This window comes from Epinephelus moara, chromosome 21 (genome assembly GCF_006386435.1).
Source record: "Epinephelus moara isolate mb chromosome 21, YSFRI_EMoa_1.0, whole genome shotgun sequence".
NCBI classification, from domain to species: Eukaryota; Metazoa; Chordata; class Actinopteri; order Perciformes; family Serranidae; genus Epinephelus; species Epinephelus moara.
Window position 1 is genome coordinate 17,338,308 of NC_065526.1, and position 12,830 is coordinate 17,351,137.

Consider the following 12,830-nt stretch of genomic DNA (forward strand, 5'->3'; position numbering starts at 1 on the left):
ATAAATAAGTCAGTTGTTTAACAGTTAAACAACTGACTGACGCATTACCGCCACCAAGTGGTGGGAGGCTGTATTGTAACTGAGTGTGTCAACATAACAGTATGCGGCCCTCGCAGCCCACAGGTGCAAAACGGAATTTGTTTTGCGGCCCTCTAGGTGGCGCTCATGGTTAAGAATCCCTGCTCTAGAGGGCACTGCATCACATTTTCTTTACTAGAGGGGCACTCTAGAGGGCACAGCATCACATTTTCTTTGCTAGAGGGGCACTCTAGAGGGCTCTGCATCGCATTTTCTCCTGGAAGGGCACTTTAGAGGCCACTGCACCATGTTTTCTCTACTGGAGGGGCATTCTAGGGTGGGTGCTATGCTTCCAAGACAACACCATCCAGCCACCATGGGTCTGGGTGGTGTTATCGGCAGTAACTGTCATATGTGCAAGGTGCAGAGCGGTGCATCCACCTGCAGCCAGACCATCAACCACAACAAAGTCAGAGAGGTTTGGATTACAACACACACACACACACACACACACACACACACACACACACACACACACACACACACACACACAGAGTGTGACTTCATTCTCTTTCTGTAGCAAATAGTGGTTTACTACTACATTATTGTTCTGAATGCCCAGTTCTCAGTCTAGCACCAACTAATCAAAACCGATATCTTGTTTCTTAATAACCAGAGGTTATAAATTCAGCTTTTTATTACCGTCACTGGTCAGCAAGGGAAGAAGTATTTGAAAAGTTAAACTAAGTAAATACATAAACCAAGTCTGATACATGTCATGTACAAGGAGCAATGAATTGGAATAATTAACCTGGTCTGAATGTTGGTCCACTGTCTCTGTCAGTCGAGCCAGAGGTGGTAGATGATCCTGTGAGATACAGAGCAGATATATATGTACAGGATGGAAGACACACCAATTAGTATCACTTTGGGATGTTCTCTGGCATGAATTTATTTCTGATTAAGAGTAATCCCTAAATAATTTTCCCATTATTCTTTTTAGAAAATTAAAGACTGTAAATTGTAAAGTAAATTAAACTTTCAATGAATGCTCTAAAGGTGAATAACCTACCTCCACCTTCAGGTTGTGTCCCACTCCCAGCAGATGTGGAGTGTCCTCCAGCTGTTCCCACCTCTGCAGAACCACCCTGTCCAGCAACTGGTCTGGTTTCTCTGCCTGAGTGGAAAAACCTTATTATTATACAAACAGTATACTCCAGAGAGGTATGGAGATTTAAATCATCAGTTGGAGACGACTGAGTCAACTGAGATTGCTTTAAGTCGAGCAGTTAATCTTTGAGAGAAAGAAAGAAATTGCCTCACGACATACTTGAGATATCACATTCACAAAAATGAGACAGACAAGGTCACTGTGAACTGTGACCATTGACTGCAAAAAGTAAATCAATTTATCCTCGAGTCCAGGTGAATGTGCCAAATTTTAAGAAATTCCCTCAAGCTGTTCTTGAGATATTGCGTTCACAAGAACGAGATAAATGCAAGGCCACAGTGACCTTGACCTTTGATCTTCGACCACAAAATTCAAATCAGGTTATTCTTTAGTCCAAGTGGATGTTTGTGTCAAATTTTAAGAAATTCCCTGAACGTGTTTCTGAGGTATCATGTTCACAAGAATGAAACAGATACAAGGTCACACTAACCTTGACCTTTGACCACCAAAATGCAATCAGTTCATTGCTGAGTCCAAGTGAACATCTGTGCCAAATTTGAAGAAATTCCCTAACGGTGTACTTAAGATATCACATTCACAAAAATGAGACAGACAAGGGCACAGTTACCTTGACCTTTGACAAAAAAAAAAGTCCAACTGAATGTGCCAAATTTAAAGGAATTTCTTGAAGCTGTTCTTGAGATATTGCGTTCACAAGAATGAGATAGATGCAAGGTCACAGTGACCTTGACCTTTGACCACAAAATTCTAATTAGTTTATTGCTCAGTCGAAGTGGACATTTGTGTTAAATTTAAAGAAATTCCCTTGACGTGTGTTCACGAGAATAAAACAGATGCAGGGTCACAGTGACCTTGACCTTTGACCACTGAAATCCCATCAGTTCATTGTTGAGTCCAAGTCAACATCTGTGCCAAATTTGAAGAAATTCCCTCAAGACCTTCTTGAAAAATCCCGTTCATGAGAATGAGACAGACAAGGTCACATTGACCCTAACCTTTGACCACCACAAACAAATCAATTCACAATTGAGTCCTTGTAGACTTTTGTGCCAAATTTGAAGACATTCCCTTGAGGCGTTCTTAAGATATTGTCTTCATCAAGGATGGGACGGACAGATAGACAACCTGAAAACATAATGCCTCCAGCCACGGCTATTGCTGGTGCAGAGGCATAAAGAAGATTTGATATTAACATGAGCTTTGGATGGTTTTGGAAGTTATAGAATAAAATACCTGGACAGTGACACAATGGCTAGATTTATGCTTTAGTTATTTTCTAACAGTGCACGTCAGTTTACAAGAGCAAAAGATTTCAGGATGTTGAATAATCGATGACTTTGGGAAACAAACTTTCTACCACAAGTTTAGCTGAAGTTGGAGAAGTTTCCCCAAACCAGATAAATAACAATATAAAGCGGCTATCACCAGTCAAAACTCTGATATAATAACATCTCGTTATATGATTAATGACATGCCTCTTGCCTTTAAGAAGATAGTGCCATTAGGCTAGTTAGGCGTGTTAAATGTCTGAGTATCAGGGTGCTGCCCAAACGAACTGCACTGAACTAAACAGGGCAGGTGTGAAAACAGCAGTTCCAACCGGGTGTGCACCAAAAACTGGACTGAGACCTTCTTGAAGAGGTGGTCTCGGTCCAGTTACAAACAAAGTCTGGTGCGGTTCGTTTGTGGTGAGAACGTGTTCCGACCTCGATCTGAACCAACTGCAGTCACATGACACATTGTTTGGGTTAAACATGAGCATGTTACAGTCCTGGAGGATTATTAATGTGCACCTCCTCCTGTACTGCCTTAATATGCACATTCAGCACATCCAATGCATCAAAACATTGTTTTCTAGTTGGAGCCGCGCCTCGTTTTCAAACTGTATGGTTTGACTAAAATGAACAATGACAGCAATATAGTCCACGATGAGCAGCGCTAAAATCAACCTGCGTAGTTGTCCCTCCATTGTGACATTAGAAAGTGTCACATTTATCTTGTAAGTGTACTCTTCTTCAATGTTTTGTTTACTTCCTGGATTTTTCCCACATGGAAATTCTGACCAATCAAGAGCAGCTTTCTCACACAAGGCATTTTATCTGGTCCACTTGTAAATGCTGCCGTGAGAACACAAACCAACTCTAGGCAATAATGCTACTTTGGAACACAATTAGACCCTGATTCAGACCAAAGCAAGACAACTTAAGGTCTGAAAGCACCCTTAGAATGACTACAGGCCCATTCACAGTGTTTGGAAATGTGGAGCGATCCAAAGCTTGACAGGCCTGCCATGCCTATTTATGGGTTCTACACGATGGCTGGACCACTGCAGTGTAGGCAGGATTAGTGAATGGAAAATCGTTTGCATTCAGTAAAAACAAACTTTATCACTTACTGCACGTTGGGCCTTCAGTCCAGTTTCCAGAAAAGCAAAAGATCAATTTTGTGGTGTCTGCTCCCTCTACAGTATATCCATCTTCACATTCATACTGCAGTTTTGTTTCTTCAGGATACACCTCCAGGTGCCTCTGATGAATGATGACTGCATGGGGGACTTTAGGGGGCTCACCACATGAATCGCTACTCTCTGAGAAAATAGCACAAAAAGCACAACTGTCATCAAAAAGAGGAGTTTATAAAGGAGCTCAGGTGAGTGGTTAGTTGGCTGGCTCTGTTAGTGTAGCTGGAGAGAACTCAAACAAAAGGATTTTGTGTGTTATTAGTTTTAAAGCTTGCTGGTGTAAACATCTGACAGACTTACTCTCACAGACCAGCACAGAGGACCATGTTCCATTTATACACTTGGTTGTGACTTGCCGGTCCTTGGGTTCATATCCGACATCACATGTTATTCTGACTTTGTGTTCATCCCTATACCAACCATTCTGGCTTGCTGTGTATTTTGCATTGGGTATATGTGGTGGCAGGCAGGCTTTTTCATCTGAGAGGAAAAAAGATACAAAACACATTTTCACCAAAGTGACAGTCTATTAAACCCCTATTTGAATGACATTAACAATAATAATAATAATAATAATAATAATAAACTTTATTTATAAAGCACCTTTCATACAAGAAATGCAGCACAAAGTGCTTTACAGTAAGGGCAGTATAAGCACTGAAAGCTTCACATGAAAACAGACAGAATGAACATAAAACTGATTCATAAAATCACATAACTGTAAAACTATAAATTATAAAATCAAGTAACATTTTAAAAGAGTTGCAGCAGCGTGAAGCGTAAAGTGTCAGAAACAAAACTGGGACACTCCATTTTCATCAATGATTTTTTTAATTGATAATTGATAAGGATGAATTTGATAGTTATCAATGCATTAGTAAAATTACGTTTTTTAATATTATCTATTAAAGCCTTTGTAAATAATGACGGGTCTTTATCTAATGATGTGCCATATCATCTCGTCCACAATAATACCGGTATCATTTTTAATTCAACTTGCTGACATATTGACATCATACTGTTACCCACGGCAACAACAAGCATGTCTGAAAGCGAAAATATCTCAGACTCTGCCGTGGTTCCAAAAAGAGGAGCAGCTTCAGTAGTGTGGAATAAACTGTGGCGTCCTGAATGTTTTATGAACAGCCCTGAACTTCTCAGACTCTTTTAGTGACTTACCGCTCAGAGGGAACTCATTCAGCGGCTCCTCTGGCAGCAGCACAGCGTCTCTCCCTCTCCTCTCTCACCATGCGCACACATCAAGTGATTCTGTCATAAACCTTTGGTGATGTAAACCTACGTGACGCTCGACAAAAACCTCCATATATGTGAAAGTGTGATAGTTGTGGTGTCATAACAGCCTGTCACAGGTTACAGTGTGATGATTAGAGGAGAAATGGCAGATCAATCATTTACGATTTTACTAAAAGAAGGAAATCACCTGTTGATTTATATATATAGATCCCAGGGGACATTTTTTGTATTTGGGAGCTGTTTAAATGTGTAATTTGTGTAGATTTTATTTTGTTGAACTATTAATATTGTATACAGAATCTGAATCTCACTCTGAGTTACTGTTGTTGTTCACAAACTACAGAAATGAGAGATCATTTTTGTTTAGCTTTTACTGAATATTTGAAGCAAACTGTAAAACCATCACTTATTTTGTTGCAATTCTATGTTCTTAAATTAATAATAAAATATTTTTTTACTAATCTGTTGTATCGTCAAGAATATCGCTGCNGAGAGATCATTTTTGTTTAGCTTTTACTGAATATTTGAAGCAAACTGTAAAACGTCTAGACGTCTAAACGTCAAGAATATCGCTGCCCCCCTGCCACCCCCCATTAGAACACCACTGTTTGTTACAGCTCAGTGAAACCTGCCTTTAAAGAGTAGCTCAAAACCCTCTGAAAGTCTTGTCTTTGCTGATCTCCACTGGGTTCACCTTCTGCAGTGACCTCTGTCACAGCAGGGTGAAGGCCGCTGACGCTAACAGACTCAATCAGCTCATCAGGAGAGCTGGTTCTGTCCTGGGAGTCGAGCTGTAGTCTTCAGTGGAGGTGTCAGAGAGGAGGGCACTGAGAAAGCTACTCAGTATTCTGGACAACGCCTCTGGAGTCCTACCAGAGCACACTCAGTCATGGATTGAGACACAGGAGATCATTTCTACCTGTGGCCATCAAACTGTATAACTCCTCCCCCTTCTGTAGGGAGCTGATACGAGGACACTCACTGCAATATTCACCTACAGCAGGTGCACTATTACTTTATATAATGTACATTGATACTTTTTAATATCTTGTGCAATTTTATTCTTCAATATCATGATCACTTGTCAGAGCAGTGCGATATCATTTCCTCAGTAATGTGCAATACTACTGCTTGTCGTTATATCATATTCAATATAACACTGATTATCAGGCGCAGTCTGTTTTTTCCACCATTTTAGTTGATTTTTAGTAACTCTTGTACTTATCCTACTCCTACTGTTACTCTGTTGGGCACTGGTTTTGCTTTTGCTCCTTGAAAACACTTCTTGTCTTGTATATTTTGCCAGATATTTAATACTCTGTTGTTCTGGTTGTTCTAAAACGGCACAACTCATCTCAGGAGGAGCCTTTCCTTCCAGTCAGGACATTTACAGCAGCAGGGTCATCAGGAGGGCCCACAACATTATAAAGGACTGTACACACCCCAACCACAGTCTTCACTCTTCTGCCATCAGGCAGACGCTACAGGAGTGTGAAATCCAGGACAACAAGACTGATCAACAGCTTCTACCCACAGGCCATCAGACAGCATGAAACACAACTGGTTGTAACTGGTTATGAATCGTTGACGTTGGGGTAACTGTACTTAGGGTTACTGTAACATGAAGTATTCTCTGGCACAAGAATTTCCTTCGGGATAATTAAAGTTCTACTGAATTGAATTGAATTAACTGTTGGCTGTATTGTTGGTATTTTAGTAAAAGCAAAACAAGTGGAATTTTCCTTTTAGCTTTAAAGCATGCTCAGATTGCTGCATGCTTATTACAGTCAAAGTATTTAACAGTGTCATTCTGATTATTCATTTATTTTTCATTCTTGGACATCAGTATTTAAAGGCTCAACATGAAACAGTATCACCCAGAAATGTAACAGCTACATTTTTTACTCTACGGTGTCACACAGTAACATATGGACGACTTCATTTTAAAGTATTTAAAAAATACAATAAATATAAAGAACATGAAAGGTGACGTGCAGTTTATGCTGAAAAACACCTCTGCACACTTTCACCGACTCGTTCAAACAAACCGTGATTATGAAACACTCACCTATACATCGTGGCTCATGGGACCATGAACCATTCTGACATGTGCTCGTTGCCCACCAACCCTCCACTGCTGGTTTCATTCCGTCATCACAGCCATAACTGAGCGTTGTGTCATGAGAGTAAGTGTCTTGTTCAGGGACCAAATAACCACCGTTCAGACGGGGAGCGCGACAAGACTGAGCTGCACTTTGTGCTGAAACAGTGATAAGTAACAGAGCACTGTGGTGAGACGCCTCTACAAAAAAAAAAAAAAAAAAAAACTAAAATGATAGACAATAGAAATTAATGTTCTTACCGTGCAGCACTACTGGAAACCAAACCAGAAGAACAAATCCAAGATATCTCACACACATTTTGTCAGGAATTAAAGTCCAGTATGACAAAGCAGAGCGAGGAGCCCAGTTCACATCAGGACCAGTTAATAATTGTCGAGGGCATTTCCCCAAAAAAGTGATGTGGAGTAAACAGTCTCTGTAACTGTGAATGTGACGCCATGCCGCTGCTCTGAAGCCAACACACTGATAACATGCAGAGAGCAGATACATTACAAACACACACAACCTGCATATGGTTCTCATGTGAGATATATAGTGTTTGTCCAAAAGATTAGAATAAAATCAACATCATAATTATGTGGTTGTAAGTCAGATATGACAAACACAAAGTATAAATTATGATAATAATACAAGACAGTGCCTTATTTTTACGTCAGCACCTTAATCTGATTAAAAATTCATCTTTCTAATTTCTAATGAGATTATATAAATTTAAAAATCTGTGTAATGAGATTATAGTTACATTATCAAGGATTACTTGATTACTTATGTGATTACAGCTTTAAAATATGGCAATTTTACAATTATAAACTTTTGTTTTTCATGGTAACCAACGCTCTATTAACTCTTGAGAAGCACGTCTGACATACGGATTTTCTTTGGCAGCTGTAGCTCAGAAGCAGAGTAGGTCATCCACCAATCTAAAGGTTGTCTCTTCGATCCCCAGCTCCTCCAGTCCGCATGTCAAAGTACCGTAAAACTTCACTTAAAAGCCTTGTCCTAATTGACCATTGCCAAGCAGTTATACAGTTTCTTCGGATGTTTAAAAGCGGGTTGTTGGCTACCTCAAATTATGTGTCCATTCCTCAATTACCCTGTAAGTTATTCATATTTTTTTAGTCCGTAAAGGTCCTCAGATCAAACGAATCACAAGGGTTTTTTCATAAAAATGAATCCAAGTTATAAGTATCCTTTAAACAGGATGAAATGGTGTTGTGCCCTCTGATGCGCTGTCTGTCGGAGCGAGATCAAATGAATGATTCATATTTTATATATTATCTGAAGCCGAATTTTTCAACACATAATTTTCATACTGGTTTAAATAAACAATTTGATGGTATTTCCTGATCTTTGCTGAGCAACAGTTTTGCGTGAAATGAATATAAGACCTGTCCCAAATATAGGTCTGTTGATTTCATTGAATTAAGCAAATTATAGCCCGGGCTATTATTTGAAGTTTTACAGTATCCTCTGGCAAGATAGTGAACCCCAAATTCCTCCGGATGGCTGTTCCATCGGTGTGTGAGTGTGTGTGAATGGTTACTGAGCAGCAGGTGGCACCATGTACAGTAGCCTCGGCCACCAGGGTGTGATTTTGTGTGTGACATGTAGTGTAAAAGCGCTTTGAGTGGTCGGGAGACTAGAAAAGCCCTATACAGGTGCAGCCAATTCTTAGACAAGTGCTCCACAGTGTTACCACTTTTCCACTAAACTAGCTCCGGCGCTTGAACTGGTTCCATTCAGGATTCTTGGAAACTTGGTGCTATCGAACAAACCAGCCCGTGTATCCACCTTTTTTGATCAGAACCATCGTCATCAAGGATATGTCATCAACAAAGACTGTTGCAGAATGAACAACAGAGGTCAATACAAGTAGCAAAATGGTGGATCGCACTGATGACATGCGACGTTCTTTTGTTCTGCTCTAACAGACATTTGTTTTTATCCAAAAACAAGCATAGATCACTGTACTTTCTTTTTTCCAGATGATTTCTCCCTTAACGTCTCCATAGTTGTGTATTTATGTAACAGTTTCATTAGTGATGGATTAGTATAGTTCTGGGATTGGGCGTAGGACGAGACAAACATGTTGCTTCTTCCTACTCCTTTTCAGACACGAAATGTTAATTCATGTTTCTCATTATAAGTCTGTTCAGGTTTGTCTCTGTCTTGTAGGTCTTTTTAGACAATATATTCTATTTTATTAATTTTTTTTTTTTTAAATGGCCAAAATAAATAAATCAAATCAAATAAGAAAAATCCAGCCTGTAGAATATGACACGCCCACAGATGTTGTCATACTTCACATTTTAGGTTAACAAAAACCTGCTATTTTAGGACCAAATTGTTGAACTTCAAACCACTTTATTTTTGATCTAAATGCTCCGAAAGGTTCAAATCTAGGTGCAGGAAACAGAATGGAGCCTGTTTCATGTCGGTGTGGTGGACCTGACAGAAGACAGAAATAACGGTGTTGGATCGAGATGGACGATTCAAGCAGCAGTAGTCTCAAATTTGTTGTGGCTGCGTCCATTTTTTGTAGCACAAGGTGCAATATTTTCGGTGTTTCATTCTGACATACTTTAAAAGTAATCCAAAAGTATTCAGATTAGATTACATTTTTTCATAACCCAATGGCGATACTGATTCCTACATCGTCGTGTAATTCGTATTCAGTAACTGACGACATTTCAAAGTAGTCTGACCCAGCCTTGCTTCCCAGCAAACGTTGCAGCATTCTGGAGTGTTGCCTCCATGTTTGTTTGCACAGAGCAGCGCCTGCAACAGTGATTCATTTGTTTAGAGTCAACATTTCAAAATGATTTCCCGGACTGCTGCGATCAGAGGTCAGCGTTATGAAATACCAAACACAGTCAGGCCAAAGGTCAAACTGAAACCACAGAGAGGAAATAACTCTTTGTGTTCTTTGTATTCGAGTGGAGAACAAAAACAGACAAGGTACCATCCTCTATATAAAGTGCTAACATAACTCATACTGATGATTATAATGTGATCATACAGTTTGTGTTTGACCTCCACATCAGTCTGTGATCGCCATCTGCTGGATCCTCGTGTGCTCTGCATCCCTTCAGAGCAGTAACAGCTCTACGGTCTTGCTGTCTTTCTGTCAGGGGCCAGACGTTGCCATGCAGTGTCTCAGGAAACATCTATGAACCTGAAGACGGAAATATATCTTATAAAATATGTGTTTATTTGTAAAGTTGATTTACATTTGTTCACACTTTTATAAATATTGTTTTTATCTGTAGGTCATGAAACACACGAGACAACAGAAACATGAAATACGCAGCTTTTTCAATTGATTTATGTTGTATTAAAAAACATTTAATAAAATAAAATTGAGTAATTTGTGTCCAAATGTAATTATTTTGACTGCTGCATCATAAGACTCATTGAGTTTGACATATACAATTTGTTATTGAAAGGTCCAGTGTGCAGGATTTAGGGGGATATATTGGTAGAAATGGAATATTATATAGTAAGTATGTTTTCATTTGCGTATAATCACCTGAATCAACCTCATCAGATTCTTGCCCTTCCAGTCCTTTTTTGTCCTTGACTTCTCCTGATTCTTTAAATTTATTTATAAGAGCTTGAATACCACATCTTGAGTATCCAGTTTGTTTGCTGATTTCCCTCTGAGAGTGACCTTGCTGATGCAATATCATGATTTCATGTCTGTCAAATTCTGAGATCTTCGCAAGCCTCCAAAGACTTACACTCTTGCAACATGCGTATGCAATGCTGAAACATGTCTTGTGCAAACCTCCTTTTTTACAGGACAAATACAGAAGTTAACAATGACATTAATTAGGGTTCCATTCCATTTAGGTTTAAGAGAGCCAGGTTCCTGCAATTGTTCAAATGTCAAGACAGGTCACTTTAGCCTATAGAAGCTGCTTTTTCTGATTATTTTTCTGTTTTTTTAATACTGCATAGTACACATTTTCTGTATTTTCTGGTTGTATTCTAATGAAGAGACCAAGAAATAATTATATACAGTCATTATAGCATTGCTGTCAATGCGTTAATAACAAGTTAACTCAAATTCCTTTTAACGCCACTAGTGTTTTAACTTCTGATTAACGCATGTACCTTCTATAACTATGACCCTTGGCCTATCCATTTGGGAAATCAGGAAGTGATACAGCAGTAACGTGATGGATGGCGAGCAGAAAAAACCTCCGTGAGCAGAGCTGAATTAAAAAAAAGTCGTCTTTCGAACAGTAAGTTCAGCTTCAAAGCTCTGCCAGATGTTTTTTGGCAAGACCAAAATTATTTGCATCTACTGTCGATGTGAATTGAGTTGCCGCCGGAGTACATCAAGCTGTTTAAAAAAACAGGGGATGCTTAGTTAACCTTTGTGTGTAAAGTTGGACACTACATTGTGTTAATATTACTAAGTGATGTTGCATTCAGGTCAATATGTCCATCGTGAATTTACCATGGTTTGCTTTCAGCATGCAGTCAATTTGAGGTTATTCTGGAGAATATTCTGGACAGTATTTATCATTGTTTTGGATGGCTGCAATAACATTATCAATAAACTAGTCTATACCCATTGGTAGCTTTGTCACCTTCTACCTATGCCAATCCTCAATGCCTCTGTGCAGTTTCACATAGATTGACCACGTCAGTGAGTAGAAAAACGTGGGACAGACAGAATGACACACTGACAGTTTCCATGATTATGTACAGCATACCATACCATGACTTAGTCATACCAAAAAGTAGAAAAAACAACATTTGGCCACAGGGGGAGCCACAGCGATAGGTCGCATTTTAGCCATTTTTAAGCATTTTTCTGTTGTTATAGGTCGCATTTTAGCCATTTTTAAGCATTTTTCTGTTGTTATAGTGCCACTTACTTGCCAATTAGAGTTAAATTTCTCCAATCACCTTGAGGCGTCCTGTTCTACATATCTACCAAGTTTAGTAAAAATCGATATGGCGGTTAGGCCTAGAGAAGAAATTAGCTCTCTAGCGCCCCCATTTTGTTTGATGGGGTCAATAATGGAGGGGTCCCCTCAGATTATGTGTGGTCATATGCCTACAAAGTTGCGTGGTGATGGGTGAAACCCTTGAGATGTTATACACCTTTATGTGATGAGCCACGCCCTCCGCAATATTCATTGCCTTATAGAAGCTCAGTTTTAGTAAGTTTTCCAACTTTTGCCAAGAGGGAACTTTAGATATTGGTCCCTAGATTATGTTCACCCAGTTTCATGCAGATCGCTCAAACTTCCTAGGAAGAGATCCATTTGAAGTGTTTTTCAAAAAATTCAAAATGGCGGAAAATCTATATAAGCGGAAGTTATGGGTTCTTGAGGCAAATGTGTTCCTCATGAGGAGAGGCATCTCTGTGCAAAGTTTCATGTCTCTACGACATACGGGGCATGAGATATGCCCATTCAAAGTTTGCAATTTCAATCGGTTGCTATAGCGCCCCCCTTTGGCCAATTGATGTAATATTGCTTCATTCGCATCCTCCCATGACCCTCTACCACTGTGCCAAATTTCACATGGATTGACCAAGTCAGTGAGGAGAAAAACGTGGAACAGACAGAGTTTTCATCATTATATAGTAAGATATTTGCATATGGCAGGCATATTTGTCCACTACCATGCTCATACGAGTATTAAAAACTTAATATCCCTTTAAGGTACATTTAGAGCAGACAAAAATGGACGATTCATTTGCAATTAATCACAAGTTGACTATGGACAATCATGTGATTACTCACGATTAAATATTTAGATA

The 12,830-nt window shown here is 39.3% G+C and overlaps 1 protein-coding gene across 18 annotated transcripts in view; it reads right to left on the reverse strand.

The window, feature by feature from the left end:
- The window catches only part of LOC126383017 (complement factor H-like), a 66,367-nt gene extending 58,815 nt beyond the window's left edge, over positions 1–7,552 (reverse strand). For 6 of the 18 annotated variants that reach the window (XM_050033372.1, XM_050033384.1, XM_050033385.1 and 3 more), the window contains exons 1-2: positions 7,288–7,552; positions 6,994–7,185 (exon numbers count right to left, since the gene is read on the reverse strand). In XM_050033372.1, the coding sequence (XP_049889329.1) occupies positions 6,994–7,185; positions 7,288–7,537 (442 nt within the window). In that variant the 5' untranslated portion in view covers positions 7,538–7,552. The remainder of the gene's footprint in view (positions 1–6,993; positions 7,186–7,287) is intronic. The other 12 variants (XM_050033387.1, XM_050033386.1, XM_050033377.1 and 9 more) reach the window with 8 other exon arrangements.
- Positions 7,553–12,830: the final 5,278 nt, after the last annotated feature.